The 14,015-nt window shown below is 35.7% G+C and overlaps 1 protein-coding gene across 1 annotated transcript; it reads right to left on the reverse strand.

The window, feature by feature from the left end:
- Window positions 1–12,821: 12,821 nt before the first annotated feature.
- Window positions 12,822–13,479, reverse strand: LOC141521268 (MICOS complex subunit MIC26-like). The gene has a single exon (XM_074233650.1). It carries the CDS (start codon window positions 13,477–13,479, stop codon window positions 12,964–12,966), a length of 516 nt encoding a protein of 171 aa, XP_074089751.1. The 3' UTR covers window positions 12,822–12,963.
- Window positions 13,480–14,015: the final 536 nt, after the last annotated feature.

The raw sequence follows: 14,015 nt of genomic DNA on the forward strand, positions 1-14,015 counted from the left end.
AGCCAGTTTCATCTTATTGGATAGCAGTTGTTTCTTTGCCCCCCCTGTTTTGATTGTTTCATGTGTCTCTTGAACCTCCTGTTTTATGTCCAAATTTTCTATTTAGCTCTGGTCTTTTAATCAGAAAATTTTGGAATTCTTCCATTTCATTAAAAGTCCATCTTTTCCCCTGAAAAAGAAGGCTCAACTTTGCCAGATAGTGAATTCTTGGCTGCATTCCAAGTTCCCTTGTTCTTTGGCATATCTTGTTCCAGGCCTGTTTATTCCTTAATGTTGATGCAGCCAGGTCCTGTGTAATCTTGACTGTGGTTCATTGGTATTTAAATGTTTTCTTTCTGGCTGCTTGCAGAATTTTCTCTTTTATCTGATGGTTCTAGAATTTGGCCACAAAATTCCTTGGTGCTTTCAATTTAGGATCTGTTTCCAGATGGATTGATGCATACTTTCAATAAATATTTTGCTCTCTGGTTCCATGATATCAGGGCAATTTTCCATCACTAAATCCTGTAATATTAAGTCCAGGCTTTTTTTATCTTCAGCATTTTCAGTAAGACCAATAATTTTCAGTTGTTCTTCCTCAATCTAATTTCGAGGTCAGTGGTTTTGATGATGAGGTATTTTGCATTTTCTTCTATTTTTTTTCTATTTCTTGGTTTTGTTTAACAGGCTCTTGCTGTCTCATGAAGTCATTAGTTTCCACAGACTCCATTCTTTTTTTTTTAGAATGGAGTTTTCTTCTTTTACCTTTTGCAACTCCTTTCACAGTTGGCCAATTCTAGTTTAGAAAGAGCTTTCCATTTGACTAATTGAGGTTTTGAGAGAATTATTTTCTTTTGCATTTGCCCAATTGAGGATCTGAGAGAATTATTCTCATTTTGTATTTGTCCAATTGTATTTTCCAATGATTTGTTTTCTTGTTGCAAGGTGTTACTATTCACTTGGGTTTCTTTTCCCAAATTTTCCAATTAATTTTTAAAGTCCTTCCTTATTTCTTCAAGGAAGTCCTTCTGTTTTGAAGACCAGATAATTTCTCCTCAGAGGTTCTAGGTCTCTCTGAGTTAGGGTCTTTTCCTTCCAAGAATTTTTGTATAGATGTACCTTTCCACTGTCCTTTCCTCATTTTGCTAAGACCTTGAGTTGGGGCTGGGGGGGGGGGGGTTGGTTCACAGAGTTTGGTGTTGGGATCCATAGTGGCTATTATCACTGAGTGTAATATCACTAGTTGACCAATAGGGGTGATAGAGGATTAGCTCACAGTCTCACAGTGTAATTTCTCTGTAGGGAGTGCCAGTTGCTTTCTCTAGAGAGTCTCCTTTGGCCTGAAGGGAGAGATTGAAGCTGTTAAATACTTTTCTCTTCAATCAGTGGTGAGGTGATCACTCTCCCTATTGTCTCCCTATTTGCTGCTCACACACTTGTGCATGGGGCAGAAGGTCTGTAAGTGTATTTGTTTGGGGAAGAGGTTTCACCAGAACTGGAGGAGTGGACTCAGAATTCCTCTGACCAGAGGAGCCCAGGGATGGTGTCTGCAGGTCTTCTGCCTTGGAACTCTCTGCCCAGTCCTGTTGGCAAGCTCCAGATAGTCAGTGCCACCACCAATGCTTCTGCTCCTTAGTAGACCCAAGCCCCCATGTTCAACCACTGACCAAGCAGGTCTGGTTTTTGGGCCCACAGGCTCTCATGCTCCAGCCCTGCCACTAATCCAGCTGATTCACAGCTGATCCACCCTCTGTGCCTTGACTCATCCACAACTGTGGAAGTCAAATCCTGAGGTAAATGTTCTTTCTCCTGGCTTTTCTTCCTTGATTTTGCTGATCAGATTTCTGTTAAGAGGTTTTTTCATATCATATATGGGGAAAGATCAGGAGATTTTAGAACTGTGCCTTACTTCTCTACACCATCTTGACTGGAAATCTGCATTGCTCTCATTTTACTTTCCATTTTTTCCTCTACATCCCTTACTTAATTTTTCAGGATTTTTGAGCATTTCTATAGTTGAGTTCGATTCCCATTTTTTCTTGGAAGCTTTGGCTACTGAAGCTTTGATTTTGACATCTTCTTAATGTATATTTTGATATTCCATGGGACAAATGTAATTTTCTATTCTTTTGTTTCTGTTGTTTGCTAATTTTCCTTAGCCTATGACCTGATTTTAATAAATGTCCAAATCATTTGGGGTTTTTTGTAATACCCCATCCCATATGCATTATTTTCTCCAAGGTCTTATGAGAGGCTGACTGCTCTCCTGCTCTGTGTTCTGATCTTTAGATGACCACAGGATCTTTCCTCTGTTCTGGAGCTATGGGGATGATCCCTGCTCATCTATATATAATATGGAAGGTGGGGGCTCAAACTTGTCTCTGTATCTAAGTTTGGGTAAAACAGCAGAGTCCTGTCCCAGTGCTAGCAGGAGACCTCTGCAATCTCTCCCAAACCCCTTATCCTCTTTAGACTGAGTACTCTGAAAATGGAAAATTCCTGGGCTGGGATTGTCCTGAGGCCTGCAGCCTGGACTCCATGATCATTCTAGTTCAGCAGAGTTCTCATGTCTTCCAAACCTCTGGAAATCACTCTTAATGCCAAGCACCCAGGTGGCCCAAGGACCTAGGTGTTCCCAGGGACCCAGACATTCCATGTACTGTTCCTGGAAGACTGAAGTTGGTTTGCTTTGACTCTGTGTGACTGTGTCCTGGGCTGTGCTGATGTTCTTTTCAATTCCTTTCTCAATGCAATTGACAATTCCAGTGGATCTACCAAGTTGTCTTAGACTTTCTGTGCATTCTGCCCTTCTAGAATGTGGTCAGAGACATAATTTTATTTCATTTGGAGTTTTGGGGGGAAAAGATTCTGAGAATTCCTACCTCCACACTGCCATCTTGGCTCCAAACTTTAAATTCTTTTTTTAAGCTCTTCTATGAGTGTTTGGATTGGAGTTCAATTAGTAGCTTCTTTTGAGACTGACCCTGTAGGTAATTTGTCACTCTTTTCTTCTCCTGATGTGGAAATGTTATTGTCTTTATCTGGATAGAGGCTTTCTATAGTGAGTGCTCTTTTAGGTTTTTGTTTTCTCATCTTGTTTATCTGAACTCTAATCCTGAGGTATATGGAGTATAAATCCAAGCTTTTTATGCATGGACTAGAATGTTATCCCCAGCTTATCTTTGGCCAAGATGTTGCCTATACAGTCCAGGTATTGCCTTTGTTTCCTCTTTTCTGTCCAAGGTCTGCCTATGCAGTGGTTTCTTCCCAATCCAATCCTGCCTTTTGCCCTAGCATTTCCAGAGTTCAGACTTTGTTTGGGGTTGGGATTCTCCCTGTTGGTTTGCTATCCAGTTGCTGAGACTTATGCTGTTGTTGAGCTGTTAGGACCTAGATTGGAGTGTGACTAAAAGCTCCTGCTAAGCTTTCCCATTCTCCAACCTAGCTGGTCTTTTGCTTTCCCTTTTTCTCCCAGAAACAGACAAACCTTCACAATGTCTACAGTTGAAAACTTCTTTGGATCTTTTTTTGGTGGAATCTGGTGCTTTTATATCTGTGCAGAGACTTCATTTTGCTTTGTGTAGGGAAAAACTCCAGGAGCATGCCATCTTGGCTCTACACAAGTCTCAGAAAAACACTTTTATGAAAGGAAAAATAAGGTAATCAAACAGGTATGGAATATAAAGCAACTTTGACAAAATTGTATTAAATTGTACCTGAGAGCAGCAAAGTGGTGCTATGGATAGAAGATGGGGTCTTAAATAAGGAAGACTCCTGAGTTCAAATCTGACCTCAAACACTTACTAACTGGTAACTTTGGAGAAGTCACTTAGCCCAGTTGGTCTAATTTTCCCATGTATAAAATGAGATGGAGAGGGTAAGGACAAACTACTTCTTTCCCAAGGAAACCTACAAAAGGTTCATGAAGAGTTGGTTATGATTGAAAGACTGAACAAAATATTTTTGTTTTTCATATTGACTTACTTTTAAAAGGTAGTTAATGGACAGTGAGGTGGTGCAGTGGATAGAGCACGAGCCCTGTAGTCAAGAGAACATGAGTTCAAATCAATCATCAGAAACTTAATAATTATCTATTTGTGTGACTTTAGACAAGTCATTTAACACCCATTGCCTTGCAAAAAAGGGCTATTTTATTAAATATTTTTTATTAATTCTTTGCTAATTTAATTTAAACTGATTCAGGGCACAGTCAGGTAATATGTCTGAAACCTCTCTCAGAAATGAACATTTTGATTTCTGAAAAGGAAAAGAAATTTGTTTTATTTAAAACTGTCAAAAATCTGTAGACAGATAGTTGTCAGATGTGATCTGAGCAACTTGGGTCAGATAATTTACTGGGGCATAAATATAAAGAAAATCACCTTTAAAAGAATGTGAATTCAGGTTTTGTCTATGCATTAATAGTTTGGTGGTTTAAATGGTCAAGAAACAATTTTTATTTACTAATAATGATATTGATGAAATAAGATTAAGTGAATATGAAGAAATACAGTTTCAAGAAAAGACTTAAATTGAGGACTTTTGAGAATTGATTAATATTTGGACCTGTTGGGGATTTTAGTCCCTCAGATAATTTAAATGCAAATATCTTTAGATTTTAGAGACTAAAACTGAAAAGTAAGCAATTATGAAATTGAAGACTAAAGAATGATTAAAGAAGGATTGGACTATTGTTTTCTTATCAGAAATGTCATGACTTTTTACTTATAAGTGAAAAGTTTGTCATTGAGTATCAACAAACAGATTTAGGTCATTAAAAGGTCATGTTAATGAGTTTAAGATAGTAAAGAAACTAGAGTGATAAAGACAAGATAGAAAGATATATCAAGATATCCAAAGATAGTTCTGAGGAAGGTGTTTGAAAAAAACACAAGCAGAAGTGGTCATCTGACAAGAAGTTTTCAGCAATTAGTTCATGACTACCTGAATGAAAATTAGACCTCATTGGAATAGCTCTTTGGTCACAGTTATGGCCCTTCACTTCCATATAGAAGTAGAGAGTGGTGAAGCTTGTAGAACTGCCTTTCATTCTTTGCTGCCCTCTCTTGGTGGAGAGAGAGAATCATAAAAGATAAAAGAAATTTTGAAAACAGTAGTATATAAGAAATTTTGAACCTTAGATCTTTCAATCCTCTAAGGGTCTGTAGATAAATTTTTAAGGAATCTTTGAAAGCAAAAATACCTGATTGAGATGATGATAATGATGATGATGATGATGATGATGATGTTTTTCCTTTGTTCTCTAAGAAGGCTATGACATCAGGGTGATCATGGCATTATAAGCTTATAAATTGGATTTTAGTGAGGGGGTTTGTTGTGCTAATTCACCATCCTCAATATCTCCTCAGGACTCATCTGGGTCCAGTGGCCAGGTATGAATCAGGATGCCTGTAGATGGTCCTAGATTTGAGACAATCTGGGATGTGACTTGCCCAGGATCACACCGCTAGTTAGTATCAAGTATCTAAGGCCAAATTCAAACTCCCTTCCTCCTCCTTACTCCAAAGTCAATGCTATACCCACTGCACTACCTAAATTCCCCTTCATAGTTGAAATACACGTATGCAAATAACTGTATATACATATCTATTCAAATGTGCCTATGCATATCTTTTTTTATTTTCACCAATATCTAGCTCAGTTATTAAAAGAGAAACAGTATTATTATGAGGAGGGGTCCATATATTTTAAGGAAGTGCAAAAAGCCAATATTATTTTTTTAAAAAGGGTTTAGTGAGGACTACTGATGTAAAGGAAGAAACACTAAAATTTATTTTTATGATGAAGGTTCTTGACTAGGAAAGAACTAGTTAGATTTGTTTGCCTAGTCCAGAGAGTTAACCTGAGACACTTTGCTCTGAGGTCTGTTCGCTACAATATGATTGGATAGTAAAGATCTCTATTAAATAATAGCTTCCTGGGTTTGTATTGCCGAGAGAGAGAGAGAGAGAGAGAGAGAGAGAGAGAGAGAGAGAGAGTAAGATTGAAGAAATCTTCATCTTAAAATGAGTTTCTCTCTCAATTGAGTTTAACACTTTCCCAAATCCCTTTCAAGGATGACTAAATTAAAAGGAGATTGTATATACTTCATAAATTTGAGAATAGAAGAGGATTTGATCATCTTGAGAATGGTATGGCTTGAGTGAAAAACAAGTACCACAGGAGTGTTTTGTTTTTTCATTTAGATGTCCTGAATGGTCTAATGACTCCCAGACCACAGACCAGAAATGTGAATTATGTTATACATTTGAGTTTTTCTTGCAAAGTAAGCATGTATTCATTCTCTCCCACAGATGCTGAATGTGTTGGTATTTATTCTTTTATACTTTTGTCTTAATATATGAGTAATTTTAATGTTCTTATTTCTCTTGTGTCATTACTAAGAAAATGATTGTAATTAAGATATAAAATTGACATCATTATCAGTTGTATCACAATGAATAGAACACTGGACCTGAATCTGGAAGACCCGAATTCAAATACCAGTTCAGATATTTACTAGTTCTGTGAGATTGCACAGATTGAATAATCTCTGGATCCCTCAGTTCCCTCATCTATAAACTTGAAGTAGGAAAAATATCACCTACCTCCCAGGAATTTTGGAGTATAAAATTGACATGTTTATAAAGAGTTTTGGAAATTTTAAAATACAGAAATGTCAGGTATTGTTATTATCATTTACATTGTGAGAACCTGATTTTGTAAATGAAATTAATCCAGTAGTGGCTTAAGAGTTTAAGTAAAGAATAAATAGGAGAAATGTTAATAATAAGGTTTTCCCTTACTCACAAGGTTTTCCTAAGATGTTAAGTGAGTTTCGGTTTAACTGTATGGTGAAGGTTCTTTTCTTGGTACTTAAGATTAGCAGTTTTAGGTCAGATTGGAATGAATAAGTCATTCCACAGAGTGAATAGGCATTCATACATTCAGTGTGAAAGATTTGGGCCTGATAATCTGGTTGCCTCACATCTATCACACGGTCATACCAAAAAAGTGCAGTTTAAAATGAGCATCTTAAATGCTATACTGGTACTCAAAGGAGATTTTAAAATATAAAGAAAAAACTTGTATTGGGGAAATATTGTGTGGAAGATTGTTGGAAAGTTATAAATAAGAATCAAACAAGATATGAAGGCAAAGAATGATTACCATCTGCCTTGATGGAGGAAGTATCCATACTGATGAGCTAACAAATCCGTGGAAGTATTGAGATATTCTCCCTAGCACTTGTTATTCCCTGGTAATGAAGTGCATACTTAACTGGGCACAGTAAATGGAAGACATAACCAAAACAAGACAAGAAAACCCCAAAACAAAAACAAAGAAAGAAACCAAAAAAACTTAACTTGACTCTCACCTTACCTAACAAGCTTTCCCATTTTTCATAGCATCCTAAATTTAGATCCAGAAGTAAACTTAGGCAACACCCAATGCAAAGTTATGAATTTTCATAAGAAGAACTTATGAATCAGATAGGTTAAAAGACTCTTAAATAACACAATTAGTAAATTTTAGATCTAGTCTTTGAATCCAGGTTCTCTGATTTCAAGTTCATTAGGCCTTCTATTTTGCAATAGTACTTCCCATCATGGTCCATCGGAGAGATATCTATATAAAGCACTTATGTTTGTTGCAAAGTGGACCCCAAATTCAAGGCATTTTATCTGTTTCTAGGATTTAATAGCCCTGAAACTCAACATTAATTGTAGTACAAAAGCAGATGCTGTCCTTCTGACTTAATGCTGTTCTTTCTCCCTAATCATATATCTGACTCCTGAGGAATCTGGGGAGACTAAACCCATTAAATTGTTGCAACAAACTTTCTATATTAGTCAAGTGTGAAAGAAGAATCAGAACTAAAAGGGAAAATGAGAAATAAAAAAATAAACAGACTTTAAAAAAGTGAAAATAATGTTTTGGCCTACATTCAGGGCCCAATGTTTTCCTCTGAATGTTGAAGGCATTTTCTATCACAAGCCCTATATAACTTTTGTAAATCACTGAACTGCTGGGAGGAGTTACAGCTATTACATTTGATCTTCACACAGTGTCACTGTTAATATGTTTAGTTTTCACTAGGTTATGCTCACTTCACGCAGCATTAGTCCATGCAAATCTTTCCAGGCTTCTTTGAAGTTCACCCAATTATATATTTCCCCTGATTATATGTAAAAATGAGTTCAGTATCTGTTTTTAAAACTTCAAATTATAAATTCTCTCCCTTTGTATCTTCTTACTCCCCCCACCAATGAATAATCAAACAATTTAAAATAGGTTAAAAATCTGTAGTCATGCAAAATATTTCCATAAAAATCTTGTTGTGAAAGAAAACACAGTCTTCTTCCACCCCCCATCCCCCAAATGAAAAGAAAGCAGAAGGAAAATAAATAAATAAATAAATATAATTATGCTACAAACTGTATTCATCCACCCATAAGTCTGTCTCTGGGGATGGTTAATATTTGTATCATAAATTCTCTGGAGCTGTCTTGAGTCACAGCACTTTTGAGAAAAACTAAGTCATTCTCAGCTGATTATCCTAAACTATTTTTTCTATTGTTTACATTGTACATTTCACATCATATCTGCTCATATAAGTGTTTCCAGGTTTTATTGAGAGCATACTTCTCATCATTTAGTAGTGTCCTATCATAATTATATGCCATAATTTGTTTAACAATTCCCCAACTATTGGGCATCCCTTTAATTTCAAACTCCATGCCACCATAAAATAACTGTTACAAATATCCTAATTTACATATATATGTACATATATATATATATATACATATACATACATATACATACACACATATAGAAATATATGTGTATGTGTGCATGTGTATGTGTTTATATTCTTTTCCTACATAATTTCCATCTCTTCTGGAATACAGACCAAGTAATGCCATTGCTAGGTCAAAGGGTATGCATAATTTATAACCCATTGGGTACAGTTCCAAATTGCTTGACAGAATGAATGACTTTTCACAGCTCCTCCAAGAGTGCATTATTGTCTCATTTTCTCTACATCCCTTACAAAAGTTGTTATTTTGCCTTTTTTTTTCCTAATAGTCATTCCAATAAGTATAAGTAGTATCTCAGAATTATTCTATTTTACATTTCTATAATTAATAATGAATTAAGACTTTCTTCAATGTATTCATGGATAGCATTGATAATCTCAGCTGCAAACTGTTTAATCATTTATCAATTGGAGAATGGCTACTTCTAAAATAAATTTTACTCAGTTTGTTTAAGAAATGATATTTATCAAAATAATTTGTTCAAATATTTTTTTCTCCAGTTACTAATACTAACTGTATTTGCCTTCATACTATCACCCCATTATTCTATTCTCTCTCACTTCTTTTGCCCTATTACTTCTCAAAAATATATTCCTTCTAATTACTCTCTTCCACAATATGTCCTCCTTTCTATAATTCCACATTTCTCCTATCTACTTCCCCTCCTAATTTCCTCTAGGTTATAATAGATTTCTATACCAAATTGAGTGTGTATACTGTTCCTTCTAGGAGTCAATTTAGAATGGGAATAAGGCACAGAACCTTCCCCTCCCACCCCACCCCCATCTTCCACTCCACACAAAAGTTTCCTTTCATAATTTTTCCCCTTCACATTTTTTCCCCCTTCATGATTGTCAAATTTCTTTCTGAGGTCTTCCACTGGCTGAGAGAAATTCATATTTTTGTTGGAGGCTTTGAACATAGGAATTTTGATTTTTGTTATGTTCTGAGTGTGTTTTGATCTACCTCATTACCATAGTAACATTCTATGATCATTTGTCTTTTCTTCTCTTTTTTTGCTCATTGACCTTGCTAGTAACTTGATTTTTATTCTTTGTTAAGGTAGAGTTCTGTTTCCAGGATGGAAAGCACAGTGATCCAAATTTGGGGGGCTTTCTGTAGATGTTTTCAAAGTTATTCAAGGCACCTGAAAGTTTTCAGTTTTTCCATGGTGATGTCATCTAAGAAAAGGTTTTCCCTATTGTTCTGGCCTATGCTCTGTACTATGGGTTACCACAAGCACTCCTTTCTGTCCTGAAACTATAAAGTAGTTTGCCATTCCTTTGCAGCTCTGTGGTGCTATTGCTCCTTGTCTTTCTGGAGCTGTGACCTGGGACTTGGGCCCAGGACTTGCTTTGGAGTTAGGAAAAAAAAATCTTGTCTTGCTGTCTGTGCGGCAAGAGCATCAAAAGTAGCTGCCACTGCCAACTCTGATTCAGTGGTCCCAAAGGACAGGACTGCTTATAACCTTCATTGAATCAACCCTGTGAGACAGACTTTTCCTGCTGATCTTACAAGTTATCTTAGGTAGTTTTCTGGGTTGAGGGTGTCTGGAAACTATGACAGATGTCTGTTTCCTGCTGCCTTTTCCTAGATTACTAGACTCTAGTCCTCACTGGAGAGCACAAAACTACACTCTTACCCCTATAAAACAACCTTTTTCACTGATCCAATTTGTGTTGGACTAGAAAATTGTTTTACTCTGAGTTTTTGTGGATTTTGCCACTCTAGAATTTGTTTAGAGTCATTTTTTAAATGTATTTGGAGAACTTTGGGGAGAGCTTGGGCAATCCCTGAATTTAGTCATCCATTTTGGCTCCATCCCCTCCAGGCCCCCACCTATGGTAAACTCTTTAAAAAGGTTTGCTGAAGGAATAAAAGTTAAGGGGTTATCCATCAATTGGGGAATGGCTGAGAAAATTGTGATATATATATATATATATATATATATATATATATATATATGTATTGGAACATTATTGTTCAATTACAAATCAGGAGGGATGGTAATTCAAAGAAGCCTGGAAAGACTTGCATGAAATGGTGCTGAATAAGATAAGCAGAACCAGAAGAAAGTTGTACACCTTAACATGTGGTGATGATCATCCTTGATGGACATACTCCATCAGTGCAAATATCAAGGACAATTTTAGGAAATCTGTGACAGAATATCCTCTGTACCCAGAGAAGGAACTATGGAGTTTAATTTTTAAAGTCATTTAAGTATTACATAATTTAGATCTATGCATATCATGGAAATATGTAAAGACTAGATCAAATTGCCTTCTGTTGGGGGGAGGGGGAAGGGAGGAGGGAAGGGGGTGGAGAAAAAATTTGTAAAATTCAAAATCTTGCAAAAATGATTGATAGAAACTACTTTTGTATATAATAGAAAAAAATAAAATATTTAATTTAAAAAATAATAAAAATAAAAAAGTTTCCTGTATTGTATTGTATTGTATTGTATTGTATTGTATTGTATTGTATTGTATTGTATTGTATTGTATTGTATTGTATTGTATTGTATTGTATTACCCATAAGTGATGCTTTGGTGGTAAACATTCTAGTTATTATTCTTACAAACAGGTAGTTTGATCTTTGAGTGATAGACCACTGCTAGATCCATATTTAGTGTTGTATGTATTTAATTTGGTAAAATCCGAAAGAATTCATATTTTAATGATACTGTGCCTTCATCAATCAGATGCCAGGACTCAGGACAACTTTTTTGACATGATTATACATGCGAGACACAGAGGTGGAAGTTGAAGAAAATGAAAGGGAAACCAACCTGATTAGCCATATAGGTCAGTTTGAAAATCATAAAAGAAATGATGAGATAGAAGTACAGTAAAGCTCTGTTTTAGTTGAGGGACTGGAGAATGTTCTCACCACAAAAATGAAGCAACTAATAGAAAAAAAATTAAGAAGGATAATTTTACAATACTGTCAGTATTTAAAATCTCAAATTTCCCTTTGTTTTTGAAAGGATTACAAAAATTGTGATGCATATAATGACTTTGAGTTTATAAGAATGTCATTTCAAATGAATTATTAAATTAACAAAGTTGCTACATTTAACTCATAATTAATGATATTAGTAGCAAGGCCTCTATTATTGCGAATAAAGAAGATCTGACACCTATTCTGACCACAGACATTTACTAGGTATTTATTCTTTTCTTATCTGCCAAAGGGGAATAAAGATAATTGCTGATTCCATGATCACTCTGAGAATAAAATGAGTTATTTGTAAGGTGCTCCATAAACTTTATAATATTATTTAAATTATAATTATTTCTTTAATGTTGTAAATTTATATTTAAGAGTGTACCAAACTATAAACCTGAAATACACAATGTATACATAACTTGTTTAAGTCTATTTGTTATAAGTAAGAAACTATTTGATTCATTCTTTTTTTTTAGGGTTTTGCAAGGCAAATGGGGATAAGTGGCTTGCCTAAGGCCACACAGCTATGTAATTATTAAGTGTCTGGGACCGGATTTGAACCCAGGTGCTCCTGACTCCAGGGCCAGTGCATTATCTACTATGCCACCTAACCGCCCCGTGATTCGATCTTAAGATCATTGCTCTGTGTCTTCCCAAGTGAAAGTGGACCAAATACCAGGCATTGTTGAACAAATAGTACCTTCTAATTCTTATAGACTTACAACTGGGTAAACATAAAGAAATAGTAAATCCATTATTTCTTTGGAGTCCCTTTATTATCTGTATCTCTTGAATTCCAACTCTTTTTTTTTTGTTTTTACTTGGAATTTTAATTATGTACATGAATAGTAACATGAAGATGAGGAGTCCAGGAACTTAAAATTATCTCTAGATGAAAGAATAACAAACCAGTACATTCAGCAATATGGCATCACCAGAGATAACAAAGAGGGCAAAGATAATCTTTCTTGAAAAAGAAAGACACTTTTTTGCATTCAATAGCAATATCTCTGACCATCTTTCTTTATCTGTTCAAAATACTGGTTTCTGCATGGAGTCTTTGTAATACTTCTGTTGAAAATAGGCAGCACTATGATCATTCTATTTATTTCTTTGTTTAGATGACTGCTTCACATCTTCAGCCTTCTCTTGGTTTGCATCCATTTGAAAGTATGTCTTCCATATATATTCTAGGACTATGAATATTCATAAGCTCCAATCATACAATTTCTCTCCTTTGACCTGGGCAAATTCAAAAGCCTCTTGTGGATGATATAGAGCTGCAGTAATGCTCATGAAACCAACTGGATATAAAAGCTTCTTTACTTTTGAACCTTTACCAAAAAAGTATCCCAAAATTCCAGAAAAACCAATCACACCAAGTCTTGGCAAAAATCCTGGAGGTGGATTTTGGAAAAGTTCACAGCTGGCCTTTCCATATTGAATAGCAGTATCTATTGTAGGCTTAGTTTTGTCATAAGCAACCTGAAACCAATATGCATATGGTACAGCATACTTTCTAAGTTGTGAGATGCCTTCTTCCAAGGGTCTTCTTGGTTCCTCCACATAGTTGGACTCAAAGTTTGGAATTGAGTAGAGTGAAAGCTCATCAACTCGGACTGAAGATTTGTCCCTTTTCTCCTTTTTATGAGATGCATAGACTTTGAAGGAGAGAAGACTCAGGCTGGCAGATCCCGCTGACCATCGAATTACCTTGAACATGCTGGCAGCAGCCACGGAGCTGGCTCAGGGGTTGAATTCCAACTCTTTTCAGTAAAGATAAAGAAAATCACAAGTGAAGTATTGATATGCCAGATTCAGGTTTAGTCTCAAATACTATATCTCATAGACTGAATATTAAGATAATAAATAATCCATCTTGAATTCTTCTTGTTGCCCACTGTTTTGTATCCCTCATTTGAGCGGGTTAAGTTGACTTTTCCAATTTCCTCCTTCTTTCATGAAATAGCCAGGTTATTATTAAATTCGTCCTAAAATTTCTAATTCCTTTTTTTTTAGGTTTTTGCAAGTCAAATGGATTTAAGTGGCTTGCTCAAGGCCACACAGCTAGCTAATTATTAAATGTCTGAGGCTGGATTTGAACTCAGGTACTCTTGATTCCAGCGCTGGTGCTCTATCCACTGTGCCACCTAGCTGCCCCATAAAATTTCTAATTCTAAGAGGTCCAAAAATCAAATCCATCAGGTTTTTCCTATTAAAGTCTTTTTAGACTTCCTACTGGTTATGATTTCTCAGAA

The sequence above is a fragment of the Macrotis lagotis genome, chromosome 1, assembly GCF_037893015.1.
Source record: "Macrotis lagotis isolate mMagLag1 chromosome 1, bilby.v1.9.chrom.fasta, whole genome shotgun sequence".
NCBI classification, from domain to species: Eukaryota; Metazoa; Chordata; class Mammalia; order Peramelemorphia; family Peramelidae; genus Macrotis; species Macrotis lagotis.